Source organism: Cydia fagiglandana, chromosome 11 (genome assembly GCF_963556715.1).
Source record: "Cydia fagiglandana chromosome 11, ilCydFagi1.1, whole genome shotgun sequence".
Classification (NCBI taxonomy): Eukaryota; Metazoa; Arthropoda; class Insecta; order Lepidoptera; family Tortricidae; genus Cydia; species Cydia fagiglandana.
The window spans coordinates 10,560,526-10,576,413 of NC_085942.1; the positions used below are offsets into that span (position 1 = coordinate 10,560,526).

Below are 15,888 nucleotides of genomic sequence, written 5' to 3' on the forward strand. Positions count from 1 at the left end.
GGTTTTCGTCGATCAAAGAAACGTCCGGTAGGGCCGTTAAGGGCTCGCCGATTAAGAAATGAGCCGGCGTAAGAGGCAACGGATCGGAAGAGTCTGAACTTAACACGCAGAGAGGACGACTGTTAAGTACCGCTTCGATTTCACAGGTCAGCGTGTGCATAGAATCATATGTTTGCGTCTGTGTACCTATTACGCGATATAAATGGGTTTTGAAACTCTTAACAGCCGCTTCGAATAGTCCACCGAAATGGCTAGCATACGGTGGCTGAAAATGCCAAGTTAATCCTTGTTTTAAAGTTTGTTGGTTGAGAGCGCTCATGACCGAATCGTTACGTAAGAACGCGTATAATTCTTTAAGATAATTGTTACAACCAACAAAGTTACGTCCGCAATCGGTATATATATCTGTACAATATCCTCGGCGGGACGTGAAACGACGCAACGCAGCTAAAAAACCTTCTGTGGAAAGTTCGGAAACTAACTCAAGATGTACGGCCTTAACGCTCATACATACGAAAACTGCAACATAACATTTTATTACTTTTGCATTACGAACTTTATTAGCGCGAACGTAGAATGGCCCGCAAAAATCGCACGAAGTTTTACTAAATACGCGCGCGGGGCGCAAGCGAACCGAGGGAAGCATGCCCATGCGAGGTTGCACGCGAGGGGGGCGTGCGCGAAAACATGGAATACAACGATGCACGCGTAGACGTACAATGTCGCGACCCGAAATAATCCAATATCGCTGTAAGAGCGAGTTTTGCACGCACTGCGGACCGGCATGCAACCCAACTAGCAAAAAAGTCTCAGATTGCGCACTTTATAAGAGTAGTGAGCTTATAGCGCTCTTATTTTTGTTTTGAACTTGTCATCGCTCTTATATTAGTCTTAGACAAGCTAATACGCACTTTAGTAAGTTTAGTCTTATTACCTAGTCTTATATATGTATATAAGAGCATTTTATAATACCATTATAAGCCTCTCGCTCTTACAATAACATTTACTAAGTCTCATTGAACTTGAGAGTACCTGGTCTTATATCCACATTCTCTAAGTTCATTTGATCTTATATTAGACTTTCTAAATGCTATTATAAGAATGTAAGGCTAATATCAACATAGCATAATACTATTATAAGCCTCTTGCTCTTACAACAACATTTACGAAGTCTCATTGAACTTGAGAGTACGTGGTCTTATATCCATATTCTCTAAGTTCATTTGATCTTATATTAGACTTTATAAATGCTATTATAAGAATGTAAGACTAATATCAACATAGCATAATACTATTATAAGCCTCTTGCTCTTACAACAACATTTACGAAGTCTCATTGAACTTGAGAGTACCTGGTCTTATATCCACATTCTCTTAGTTCATTTGATCTTATATTAGACTTTCTAAATGCTATTATAAGAATGTAAGACTAATATCAACATAGCATAATACTATTATAAGCCTCTTGCTCTTACAACAACATTTACGAAGTCTCATTGAACTTGAGAGTACCTGGTCTTATATCCTCATTCTCTTAGTTCATTTGATTTTATATTAGATTTCTAAATGCTATAGTAAGAATGTAAGACTAATATTAACATAGCATAAGAACACTGTAAGTACGTACTTTTCTGATCTTACTAAAGCTATAATAAGATCAACAGCAGCACTTTAGTAAGATATTAGAGTGATATAAGATCAAGACACTTATATCACAATAGAGAAGATCAATATCAGATGGTTTGATCTTAAATCGTTTTTGGGAACACTATTGTTAGTATAAGTAATTCAACATGGCCACATCATTTGTATTCAGAATGCTTAAAATACTCTAATAGTGCGCTTGAAAAATGCACCTACATCAATGGCTGGCTATCAATACAAAATAAAGAAATAAAATAATTATAAAAATATTCAAATACCATATTTGAGTAGGCGCATAAAGTTTGAAGTGTAAAACAGGGTCTACTTTACAATAAATAATATTTTCCCATGTGAATACTTACCCTGAAACATAAATAGACGATGATAAACAGCACGTTATTATATTTAAACATAATTCATAAAAAGTTTGATAAACACTTACACTAATATGTTTTTGTCACGTTGCAGTTAATTTCACCCGTATATTTATACTTCACAAATAGAATGTTTCAAACCAAAATAAGCTTATTTAGGCTTACAAGATTCTAACGTTCGACCAATATAAGCCTATGTAGGCTTACAAGATACTTACGTTCGACCAATATAAGCCTATGCTATGTAGGCTTACAAGATACTTACGTTCGACCAATATAAGCCTATGTAGGCTTACAAGATACTTACGTAAAAGCGATATTAGCCTAAAGCAGCTTAATATAGTTTTGAAAAAGATTACTGTGAATGCAAACAACATTCAATTAGACTGATATTAGAACGATATTAAAATAAATACGCTTATGCTTTGTGCCCAAACCCGGGCTTATACGATGATATAAAATCAATATAAGAGCGACAAAATTGTAGTCTAGAGACTGTTGTTAGCGTGATTTTGCTAGTTGGGAATTCATGTATGTGAGCATCGTCAATAATAAGATTTGTAAGAGGATGTCGTTTAGGTAAAATTAATTGATGTTTTGACTCATAAGGTAAAATCGATTTATGAATACGTCCGCCGACGCGTAATAATCCCTCACTATCTAGAATAGGCGCGAGACGCCGCAAACGTAACGAAGGGGATTTATTTGACGAAATATTTTTAATGTCGTCTTCAAACACTTGTTGTTGCGTAATCATTATAAGTCGCTTTAATGCAAAGTGGTACTCTGGTACGGTGATGTACTCAGGGAGCGTTTGGTTATGTTTTCTACATTTGTTGTAAAAACGAAATATTAATGCCGTGACGCGAACTAATTTACCTAGCGACGAAAATCGCGTAATAAGAGTATCATCGTCCGGGGAAGTAGGCAATGTGGACACACATGCGCAATGAATATTTGTTGATTCAATTTTATTACGTTTTTCCTCCGCTGTGTTTACTACCGGTTTTTGTATAGGCCAGGAGTCGTGACTTTGTTGGAGCCATGTGGGACCATGGAACCACAAGTCATTTTGTACGAGCGCGGCGGGCAACAGACCGCGCGACGCCGGGTCAGCGCTGTTGTCAGCTGACGGGGCGTGACGCCAGCAGCTCGCCGGGACACGGGACAAAATCTCACTGGTGCGATTAGAGACAAACGTTTTCCATTCGTGCGGGGGTGACTTAAGCCACGCGAGCGCGACGGAACTATCTGACCACGCGTACACTTGATCGGGGCGAATGCGATCACCGTAAATGCGCATTACTCTTTCTATCAACTTTGACAGGATCACGCATCCCATTAATTCCATTTTCGGAATAGTAAGACGAATCCGAAGTGGAGCTACGCGGGTTCGAGCTATGACTAAATAAGTTTGAACCTTACCGGTATTGTCCGTAAGACGTATATAAACACATGCGGCATACGCAATTTGACTTGCATCTGCAAATCCGTGAATTTCGATTGAATCGAAGTCGTCAGTATTAAAAATATGACGAGGAAATGAAACTTGAGATAAGAGCGGGAGCTCGCTAACAAAACTCGTCCACGAGTTAACTATATCGATAGGGGCTTCTGAGTCCCAAGGAACTTTTGCTAACCATAGCAATTGAATTAAATGTTTGGCAAACAATGTCACCGGAGATAATAACCCGAGTGGGTCGTAAATTTTTGCAATTTCCGAGAGAATAGCCCGCTTCGTACAGGCCCGAGAAGTACTTTGTACTTTGAAACTAAATGAGTCTGATCCCGGATTCCATTGAAGTCCAAGGACTTTGACCCCTTTGTCATTTTCCATTTCGGCAAAATGAACATTTTCGCGCCGCTCACCATGAGAATCTGGGGATCGCGTAACAGCGAGAATAGCTGGCGAGTTACTTTGCCATTTACGTAATTCGAACCCGGCCGTGGCACAAATACCTATCAGCTCCTGCTGCAGAGCGACGGCCTCGGCTGTGGTATCTGCACCGGTTACCACATCGTCGACAAAGACGTCAGTTAGTAACACTGGTGAGGCGCGCGGGAAACGCTCAGCTTCGTCGTGAGCTAGCTGTTTAATTGTACGTAAGGCGAGATAAGGGGAACTACTTATACCGAATGTAACGGTACGAAGCCTATAGTCGCGCAGAGGCTCCTCGGGCGATTGGCGCCAAAGGATGCGCTGAAAATCCCTATCACTTTCACGCACGAGAATATTGCGATACATCTGTTTGATGTCGGAACAAAATGCAATGTTATGCACTCGGAATTTTAGAAGAACGTCAACAATGTCTAAGTGTAACTTAGGACCTGTTAACAAAACGTCATTTAACGAGTGTCCACTTGTCGTGCGACACCCAGCGTCGTAGACTACGCGCGTGCGTGTAGTTTCGGAAATTTTTGACACACAATGGTGGGGTAGGTAATAACTCGCGCCAGCGGGGGGGTTATCGTCCGCGAGCTCCATGTGGTTGAGATCCACGTACTCCTGGAGGCAAGCGTGGTAATCCGCCTTCAACTGGGGGTTACGTTCTAGACGGTATTCCAATTTATGGAATCGTGCTAGGGCAATTTGCCGAGACTCGCCGAGCGGCGGTGCATCGGGCTTGAATGGCAGAGCGACCATGTATCGCCCTGTTTCATCACGCGTATGCGTCTTTTGAAAAAAGGATTCGCATAGCTTTTCTTCGGGAGTGTAACTCCGCATCTCTGGTACTGACCAGCTCCCAAAACTTCTGAAGATTGTCGTTGTCAAACGACGTAAAGCAAGTATGGCGTGGAGTCGAAACATCGGAAGTAAAGTTCACTTTACCTCCTAGCAAATAACCAAATACACTGTTAATTGCGGTGGGCGTGCCAGGTTTACCTCTGACAATGCCATCGCGAACAATATCCATGAAAATGTCCTCGCCGAGTATCATGTCGACCGGCTGAGGTTTATGAAATTCAGGGTCGGCTAAAGCGAGTCCCTGCAAATGAGGCCAATCAGCGAGAGGTGCTAGTGGTACACTAGGCATTTGACGGGTTAACTTCGCCAGAATAGACGCCTCTAACGGAATGATTGGATTTTGTTTGCCCTTAGGCGAAATTGAGCACACGAAGGTACCCCTAGGTTCCAGCGGCAAGTCACCGACACCGACCAGCGGCTCGCTAACATGATGTCGCGGTAAATTAAGTCGTTGCATACACGATTCTGTAATCAGAGCTGCTTGTGAGCCCCCATCTAACATACAGCGAATCGTAGCAACTTTGTTGCCTTCGTAATAAAGGTCAACCATCGCTGTTGATAATAAAACCGTGCTAGGTTGTTTCCCTAAACTACCTAAACTCTGTTCATTCACGCCGTGAACTGCTGACGGGCTACTAGGGCCGGGCTGCTCCGTAAGAGCGAGCGAGACGGCACCTGAGTCCGTAGATTCATTGATAATCGGTAGCGGAATGTTTGATTCTAAATGAATTAAAGTATGGTGTCGTTTATTACACTTACGACACTTGAAACTGGATTTACAATTCCTTAAGTCGTGCCCGGGGCATAAACAATTGTAACATACATTATTTGTTTTAATAAATGCAAATCTATCTTTCACCGATAGGTCTAAAAATTCTAAACATTTATTAAGGGAGTGCATTCCTTTACACTTCAAGCACGACCGAACCTTATTTGTATCGTCGTAAGGTCGACTTTGGGCTGACGCCGTACTTGTTGCAAAAACACGTTTGGGTGTTATTTGATTCGAATTTATATTTGTGTTATTTTTACTACTTAAGGAATTGTTTCGAGTGGACTGTGTATTGGAAACTGAAATCATCTGTTCCGCTGAAAGTTCGCGTTCGAGGAAAGCAATAAGGCCTTGAACTTTAGGTATTTCGCCCGGGTTGGTTAAGGAACGTTCATATTCTTTTCGCGTATTCACGGGAATCTTACGTAATAATAAATTTAACAGAACGAAGTCCCATTCCTTAACCGGAAAATCCATTACTTCTAGCGCCTTTATGTTGTCGTGATAAACATTAAGTAAATTTCGCATAGCAACAGCTGATCGCGCGGAACAAATATCTATATCGAACAACTTATCCAGATGTTGTGATGCGATAATGCGTTTATTGTCATAACGGGACTTTAGAATATCGAGCGCAATTGTATAATTACTTTCCGTTATGGGAATCGATTTAATTAAATTATGTGGCTCGTTTTTGACTGAAAGGAGCAAATACCTAAACTTCTCCGCATCCGTGTAGGCATTGTTATTGTGTACCAGCAATTGAAATAAATCGAAAAAGGCAGGCCAACCAGTCGGTTCGCCGTGATATTCGGGAAGCGATAATTTTGGTAAATTTCGACGATCGTTGCTAAGCGTTTCGTTGGGGGTAAGCGCGCGGCTCGCGCGACGCCTTTCTACGTCTACCTCCTTTAGGTTATTTAAATGTGTAACTATCGCGTAATACAAATCGTTAAAATCGTTACGAATCTTAATATTGGCTTCTTTGTTGAAGCTTTGCAATTTAATTAACGCTTTTTCGATTTTAGTTTGAATCTTAGTAAACTTTCGCTGATGCACTGTTAAATCTGTAGTTCTTGAACGAAATTGATCTGTATTTGTCGCTGCGAACTGCAATGTTCTCTTTAATTCGTCGAGAATTAGATCTCGTTCGAATATGTCTTGTGTAATACACGATGTGTCGGCTTCAGTATTGCCGTCTGTAGGGTTAGGAACCATTTTGCGAGACAAAGATGGCGACAATGACAATACTAAATTGAACTACAAACGTGTCTAAACGAAAAACTGGGTACGAAATACCGCAAAAATAGCAAAATACAAGAGCAACACAACCAGAGAAAGAAAAATCCGGATCGAACGGATCAAAAAATTATGTAGCTTCGATAAATTGAGAGCGACTTACATAAATCCAGTAGCACCTTAGCAGACCGCGTGGTGGTCTATGTATGATGATTTGGAAAGTCTCTGCTTTATCGACAGCTGCATATATCCATAGGGGGCACTGGGTCACTAATAAGTCTCTGGTTGATTTTCACTTAAATCGCAGCGACGGGACTCGAGATATGAATTATTTTAATCGGAGCGCGGCGCACTCGCGGCCATTGGGTTTAACGGCAGGAGAAGTTTTTTTTATCCTCGCTAGGTGGCGCGGTGGTAGGTCGCGCCGGAAGTAAGGGCTTTGAGATAAATGCAGTTGCCAGTTCAAAATATCTAGCTACAAAGTACACGAAAATAAATTCTTTACTGATTGTGTTGCTTTGTATGTATAAGAAAAATACCTATTTAAATATGCATAGAAATTGATTAATACTAATCTGTTCCTCTACGGAACAAAGGCGGTTTGTTGAACTCTGACTTTTGCGGCTTCTTTTTCGTCTACAGTACCCTCACAGTATTAACTTGGATTTCGAAAGATTGTTTGCTTTATTTAGTTCGAATTCGAATAATATAACGGCAAATACTGGTTGATTCCTAACTTCTCGTAGCTTCTGACTGTGTCCCCGATTTAATCCTGTATTAATTAGAGATCCTGCGAATATTCGGTAACTATTCGGTATTCGGCCTATTCGGCCAATTTGCCGAATATCGAATATCTGTTTCACGTACTTAAAAAGAAAAAAATACACAATAAAAATAACCCCAAACCACTACCTATTTTAAATTTTAACTCGTGTTCTTGGAAAGTGCTTTGTTTTTGAGCATTCGTTGATTACAAATTATTTTATTTTTATCATAGGTCTGATTTGATTGACTCTAAGTAGGTAGGTGCATTCACTAGTCCTGAGCAACAAATGTTAAATTTTAGCAAACGTTGTGCTTTGTTGGTGAACACTTTTCATAATTAACGTGACTCAAAATGTTAGCATGTTATGCCGATTATTCGGTCGCCGAATATTTTTCGGTATTCGGCCAAAACCACTATTCGGGGCATCTCTAGTATATTAATGCAAGGTTATAGCGTTGGTTATTTTGACCGATAAGCCGTGCGCTACGGGGGCTCACCGGTGACTGACTCGGGAGATTAATTAACCGGAGCTATTGTTCAGGATAACCGGTGACTTGACTCATTAATATAGATTAACTTCGAAAAATTATATTGTTTACAATATTTACCTAAATTTTATTTTAGTAAAATATTTTACTAAAAAAATATTTAGCTACCGGCAGGCGTGGCTCACTCCGCGATTTCGTCGCTTTGCTACAGGTAGCTAAAAGTACATCCGTTCCACCCCAATTTTGGGGAAAGCCATAAGCCGCACGTGGCGCTGTCGCCACCTAGCGGCCATATCTGTGCTGATCGTAACAGACGCGTTTTGTTAGAGAGTGAGTCTTCTGTACCTAGTACTATTATTTTATTTAGGTACAGTCAAGTTTAAAAATTTTGATGTAGACAACTTACTCGAAAATATGTCCCATGGTTCCTAATTCGCTAACATAAGAGCTATGGAACATATTTTTGAGATGATTTGTGCACCCATATTTTTACACTTGACTGTACATATGTACTCGTATTAATCGTATCTAAATCATACAAAAACAAGATTACGCTAAGGACCTTAAGTCATGCAAGTTACAAATTATACATACCTACCTATTTACAAAATGTTTGAAAACAAATTAAACTGGCAAACTCTTGAAAACTTACTGAACTTAAATAATGGAAACATGATATCATTAAAACTTTACTGAAGATGAGTGATACTTTGTAAATAGTCTGCTTGAATTGCTGTAAGTAGTAACTCTGCCAACATGAGTGATACCTCCCTCGACTTGAACTTGAAACGCTTCTGCGCCGCTCATATATTTCGTTTTATGCCTAAGAAATCTTAAATGCGAATACAGATCTCATGTAAAATTGTGGGTTTCACTCGACAGAAAAGTTTGTTCAACCCTTGTGCCTAGAAACCCTCGCGACGATCAAGATTCCACTTTTCGAACCACTCGCTACTCTCGTGGTTCAATTTTGGAATTTATCGCTTGCTCGGGTATCAATATTAGGACGAGGAGTTAAACAATAATTTTGCCCTATTGTAAAACAAATAACTGATGTGGAATATACAAGTAGGTATGTTATACATATGACCAAATTATTTATATTGAGGCTTACCGTCGGTTATAGTTTGCATGGATGAATTTAGTTTCAGTTATATTACCAATTTTAGATTTGTCAACAAAACTAGGCTTTGACTAACTGAAAACACACACAAAACCCGTTCTGTAAGTAAATCAAATGCAATTGCGTTCACATTTGTTTGGACGTTTCGTCCACTTTCGTCCCCTAAGCAAAGGCTTCCTCTTAGATTCCTCTAGCCAAATGAAATGTTTCAAAATAATTCTATTTTATATAAAATAAATGTATTTCTTCTTCTTCTTCTAAAAGAAGACGAACCTCATTTCATGTCAATACGAATTATTATGACTTTTAAAGGTTTATTATTGCTATGCAAAACGTATTTTGGGTAAATAAAACAAAGCATAAAGTCTGTGAGGTAAAATTACGACACCGTATTAAGACATTTAAGTAGGTATTTTGAAACCACTTGTAACACTTGTTCATAAAATGTAAGGAATGATGGCTTTTCATATTTTTTATCTTGATAGAGCAGATAGAGCCATTCAATAAAATCTTCTATGTATAATTGGTCAAACCAATTTTTCAGGCAGTAAGAACTAGGAAAACTGGTATACTCATCCTTTTCTTTTAGGTGCTAGTACTAGTGTAAGACAAAGATAGTATGATTCTCTCTGTCTATGATTGAGACGAGACAGTCCTTTGACAAACTATATATACCTACCTAATTAATGTTAGAAATAGGTACTCGTATGCTTACTAATATACGAGTAGTAAAGTTCTACTTCAAACGGATGGATTAAGTTTTCCTTTGATCGTAATCGTGTAAATAAGCATCGTAACGGATTGTTATCAAACCATTTCCGAAACACGAATAATAAAGGTAAGGAAATATAGGTAAATTTCCAAGAAATTGTAAAGTATTATGAAGAACAAAAGAGCGGTTTTCAAACTAATGCACAGTGTGTAGAAAGTATTAAAAACCAATTCATTAGACTGTAGTCCGTATCGCTAGGTATATAAATAAAAGTAAACATACAATTTGTAAATTTTCGGGTAGTTATAACATTTATTGGTACCAAATACAAATTAACCGTCTGGATCAGTCACTGAACGACCTACATTATTTGATCGTCTAATGTTTTCATCTACCCTCAAATGGCTCCTCAAGCCATATTTTGTTTACTTTTTTTTATTTAAATACCTACGATACAGACTATGGTGTGGGCAGTGTGTCGCACTCGCAAACTTACCGCTAATAACGAAAATTCGAAGTTTCGTTATCTGCCTCCCTATCGCTCTTCCATAATCATGCTATGGAATAGAGAGTAGCAGATAACGTGCAGATAACGAAATTTCGGTACAATTTCCAACCGTCAGACGCGTATAAGGGAATAAGGTCCAAGGTTCACACCAGGTATGTTGCGAATATTCGCATCCGCATCCGCATCAGCGGAACTTCTGCATCATTTTCAACATCCGCATCCGCATAATATCGATGCGCGAGCTTATGCGGATGCGGATGTCGAACCAGTCGGTACAGGAACGTATTAGCGGCGGCGTAAGTACTAGGTAATTTCGTCATTACCTATAACGAAATGGTCTAGATCCAGAAAAGTCGGCCAAGTTACTGTTTAGTAAATATAACGCACCTAAATATATTCTTACAGAAATACTAACCGTTTCGTTTTGTTAATAAAAATTACTAAAAATATAATATTTGATGTTTTTAAGTACCTAATCTTGGCATCCGCATCCGCATCCGCGGATGTGACAAAATCTGCATCCGCAACATCCCTGGTTCACACCCAATGGTTGGGCAAGCGTTTAGATAACCATCGCAATCTAAACGATACAACAACACGAAGGCTTTTCTGTCCCACCGCGTAACAACCCTATGTTACATTGAAAAATCAGTTTTAATGCGTACTTAATAAGGTATATAATTAAACGAGATGCGTTGTGGAGTGTTTTTCCAACTGCCATTGGTCAAGAATTATTGGCTAAGAAAAAAACAGGACTGATATTGAGGCTATACAGCTGTGTGCAATATATAGGTACCTAATTGTAAAAGAAAAGGTGGAAATCAATGGAGACAATCTTTTTTTTGTTATCAACTTGATATTTCATGTTTTAACACACATCAAGTACATTTATTTAATAAATTGTGAGTCAAATACAATTCCCATTAGCCCGCTCCGTATCATGAAATATTATAATATGAAATTAAATTTTAGCTGCGGAGTAGACACAAAAGGTCTGTGGATATTTCAATAATAATTTAACAAAGTTTAAATTATATAAGCATTCTCTTTCCAAACCTACCTATTAAGGAAATTACCTAAAATCATGACACACCTACCAGTTTCGCTCAACACAGTAGGTAAATTCGTTACTCCCGACTGGCATTTTTTTCCTAACTCCTAATAAGCCGCTAAACTGAATAGCGAATAAAACGCCGCAATACAAAAATTTCCATTGTTTTTAGAGATTCCTTAAAAATACGAAACGCCGACGAAGTCTTCTCGATTACCAACACAAAGCGTATACCCCACACAATAAAGCTGAGATATTAGCATTTTTGCGTGACAGGAGTTTAGCTTATTTCATTTCAAACAAGCGGCGACGGGGATATTACCTTGGCTATGCTAACAATCCTGTTATGACGTGAGAGGACGCGAGTGTGGAGAAAACTCACAATAGGATTTATATTAGTATACGTTTGTATTGTAAGATAAAAAAGAATGGAACCATCCTAGTTAAATACTATTGAAAATAGACGTAGGAAAATTATTTTACATATTAATGATACGTTATTACCAATTATTCAGAACTATTTAAAATTAATTTATGGGAAAAAATATATACACATGTACTCGTATATCCTGAGGGAACGATGCAAGATAGGAGCACCGGCCACTAGCGGACAATCGCGGCAGAAAAGCCCTCATAAAGTTATACCAACGATTAGTTTAAGATCGCAGGAAACCATAAGATGATATGCAGCAATGCGCCACGCTCATTGTGGAGATTCTTGTAAAGGCTTCTTGTCCAGCAGTGGTCTTTCTGCTGATATGATGATGATAACTCAAATCGTAGCCCAGATTGATGTGCAGTGTATGGTTGGAATGTAAACTAAGTTGCTGTTATCTGGATGGAGACCTAATCGGAAGCGACACGAATTTAATTACTTACTGAGCTGTCGGCGGTATGTATCCATCTCAATTAGCCCCGGCGTGTACGTGCGTCTCTATTGATAGCGACAAGGCAAAACAGCCTCAAATTAGACTTGAATCATAAACCTCTATACGTACGGGTATACCTACGTATTATGTAATATGAGTACCAAACGGCGCAGTACTGAGCAAATTGAGACTAATCACGCCGTAAAAGGGTTATAGTAATAATGCTTGTTTAATGCTTTGTAAATGTATACAGTCTACATAATCATTATCTGTTAATCGGGATCAGTCACTCATGTGTGTCGATCAAGTGATTCTAATTGTTTGTTTGTAATTAGCAACAAGGTAACAGTTTGGGACCCAATTACAAATTGTTCAAATAATATTGAACGCCATTTACATTAATGATTATTTTCACTGGTGGTTGGACCTAGTCTCACAGTTAGCTCTGTAAAACTTGTGTTATGGGTACTACATAGATGACAATATATAGTAATTAGTATAATATATTGAGAACGTGCGAAGTCGGTGGCGCTGATCGTCACAAACACAGGTAATCTTATGGAATGTCCGACATTAGTACTAGCGGCAGCAGCTCGGACTAATTTTACTCCATAAGATTTAACGTAGAAATTCCGACAAAATGAGGGCAGCACCAGTCGTGCACATAGCCAATAGGTACCTATAGTTGTCTATGAATACTTATATATACATAGAAAACATCCATAATTCAGTGGTATTGTGGTTGTCAGACTATTTTCAGGCTCTGTTAAATTAAAAAGCGGGTTTACGGAAAAGCAATATTTGTACAAACAATGAAATACCGCCTGAGATACAAGGTTATGGCCTACGGCGTAGCGCGGGGCACGTCACGGCCCGTAGCCCGTAGCACCGTGGGTGAGCTACGGCCGCCATTGTTATTGCACGTGGAGATAATATCCTCGTCCCGTTGGTTTTCGTTTGCCCCTACGCCTACGTTTATTATTATAATATTCCAAACATAAAAGGTTTAATAAAGGGTTAAAAAGCCTCTAAAAGTAATAGGACAAACAAACGAATTTTAACTAAAATAACCCGTCGAACGTCAAATTGATGCAAAGCAATTTGACCTATATTGATCTGTAGTAACACACGTCTGATACTAAGTCGCTACGACCCAAATTGAGTTAACATCACACGTGTCTTGCTAGGGCGCTCCACGGGTTAAAGTTGGCGAGAGTCATGAACGATTAGTTTATTTTTAGCTAAACTAATATAAATAATAATTATCAGTGAGCTACATAGTAAAACAGCGAATAATTATTTTATACAATCACTGAAGTTCAAATAACTTGTAATTTTACTACTTATTCATAAATTAACATTAGATTTTTTTTTTATTATGAATGGGCTTACTCATGGCTTTCTCGCGAAACTTCATGAAAGTTGTTTTAACTCTTCACTCGTTAGCTTCAAAATCTAGAAAATAAACTAAATATCTTCATGGCTGAAAATTATCTTTTTCAGAGCCGTGATTACAAGTTCTTTGTTTTAGTCAAGAAATATTACTTTTGACAGCTGACAGATTAAATCCATAACAGTTTCAGAACAAAATCAAAAAATCAGAATCGAGCTCTAGTTCTAAAACAATATTTATTGCATTATTCATTGTCCGTTATATTGACGTGTTGTACACGTAATAACCACGGCGCGATTCGGGAAATGAATTAGAGATTAACTGGATAATATCTTTACTATATCGTATCTAGTTGTAACGTCCCACGGATAAAGGTATCTTATGGCGGTTGGCGCTTACGCTATTATTAACGCCGCTCTAATATTATTGCGGCGCTATGCGACATAAGCGCCAGCCGCCTTTACTGCCTAAGGTACCTTTTGTCGTGAAACGTCACATGTTAGTTAATCTCTAATTCATTTCCCGAATCGAGCCGCCAGTATCAGCCGTATTCGAACAATGAAATACGTCAAACTAGATATTGAAACGATATGGATTAGATATGTCAATGTCAAACAAGTGTCAAAATTGACATTTCTTCAAACAAATACGTCACTTTTGACACTTGTTTGACACTGACATATCTATTCCATATCGTTTCAATATCTAGTATTTGACGTATCTCATTGTTCGAATACGGCTGTATATTCGAGTCGATGCCCGGCTGATCCTATGATATTGTTACAGACCGGCTGGTGGAAGGCGAACACATTGTGAAGCACAGCACGTCCTCGGTGGACACCGCCGCATGGTGAGAATAACCCCGTTTTATCACTACCCTTGTTTACTCTATTCATATTATGGCTCGTCTACACGATGGGCCAATACCGGCCACTCCAAGGGACGTATTTATGCGTTAGACGGAGCCAGTGATATTGCTATCTCATTCTACCACATGGCTGCGTCCCTTGGAGTGTCCGGCGTTGGCCCATCGTGTAGAGGAGCCATTATACTCGGTCACGTTTTATGGACAATCGTCTGCAATTTATACGTTTGACTTTCCCGAGAGCTTTATATAGACCGCGAGCCACGAACAGATTTCATGACCAATCGCCTCCCGGGCGATAACTCGTATATTGGTTAACTGCTATGTATGATGATATTGATGATCCCTCATGGACGTCAGCTGGCGCTCCATTGGTGGGTTGAGGAATGGCCGCCATCGAAAGATGTAAAAAAATAAATTGTCATCGCCTCCCGTTTGATAGGTACTTAGTTAGAAGATATTTTAGATGTTATTACAAATAAATAAACCGGGCAAGTGCGAGTCGGACTCGCGCACGAAGGGTTCCGTACCATAAAGCAAAAAAAAAAACGGAAAAAAATGCAAAAAGAAAACGGTCACCCATCCAAGTACTGACCACGCCCGACGTTGCTTAACTGGTCAAAAATCACGTTTGCTGTATGGGAGCTCCACTTAAATCTTTATTTTATTCTGTTTTTAGTATTTGTTGTTATAGCGGCAACAGAAATACATCGTCTGTGAAAATGTCAACTGTCTAGCTATCACTGTTCGTGAGATACAGCCTGGTGACAGACAGACGGACGGATGGACGGACGGACAGACAGCGAAGTCTTAGTAATAGGGTCCCGTTTTACCCTTTGGGTACGGAACCCTAAAAACAACCGTCAGCCGGTTGTATAGCGGTGGAAACACCGTCAGCCACTTGCATAAACATGTCAAAAATAAGTTATGTACCTTTGTATTATAGTAATAACTAAATTATGAAACTTAGTATGTATGATTTCATTAGGCATTTCAATAAACGCCTTATGGATCTGCGGACATGATCAACTGACGGTCTTTCCACCGCGATACAACCGGTTGACTATTTTTTTAATTCATGATAGCATCTAAACTATCATCTGACAAAGTATCAAGCGGGAGGCGATGACTGACGATATTTGCTCCTGGCCCGCGGTCTATTATTATTACCAGCTTTTTTTAGCTCGGGCCTGCCCCACACGTGACGTAAGAGCAAGGTTTGGAACATATTTTTGAACGCGACCCACGTTGAACACGTTTCGCAGAAATTATTGACTATCAGCTTTTAAGGGACTTACAAAACGTTCTATTTATTACCCCATTCGTTTGTATATATAA

At 39.2% G+C, this 15,888-nt stretch overlaps 2 protein-coding genes across 2 annotated transcripts in view; one reads left to right on the forward strand and one right to left on the reverse strand.

Moving 5' to 3' along the window:
- The window catches only part of LOC134668995 (BAI1-associated protein 3), a 116,142-nt gene that overhangs the window by 84,361 nt on the left and 15,893 nt on the right, over nucleotides 1–15,888 (forward strand). The window contains exon 16 of the mRNA XM_063526512.1: nucleotides 14,472–14,535. Within this exon, the coding sequence (XP_063382582.1) occupies nucleotides 14,472–14,535 (64 nt within the window). The remainder of the gene's footprint in view (nucleotides 1–14,471; nucleotides 14,536–15,888) is intronic.
- The window catches only part of LOC134668991 (multifunctional methyltransferase subunit TRM112-like protein), a 246,289-nt gene that overhangs the window by 54,128 nt on the left and 176,273 nt on the right, over nucleotides 1–15,888 (reverse strand). The gene's annotated exons all lie outside the window — the stretch shown is intronic.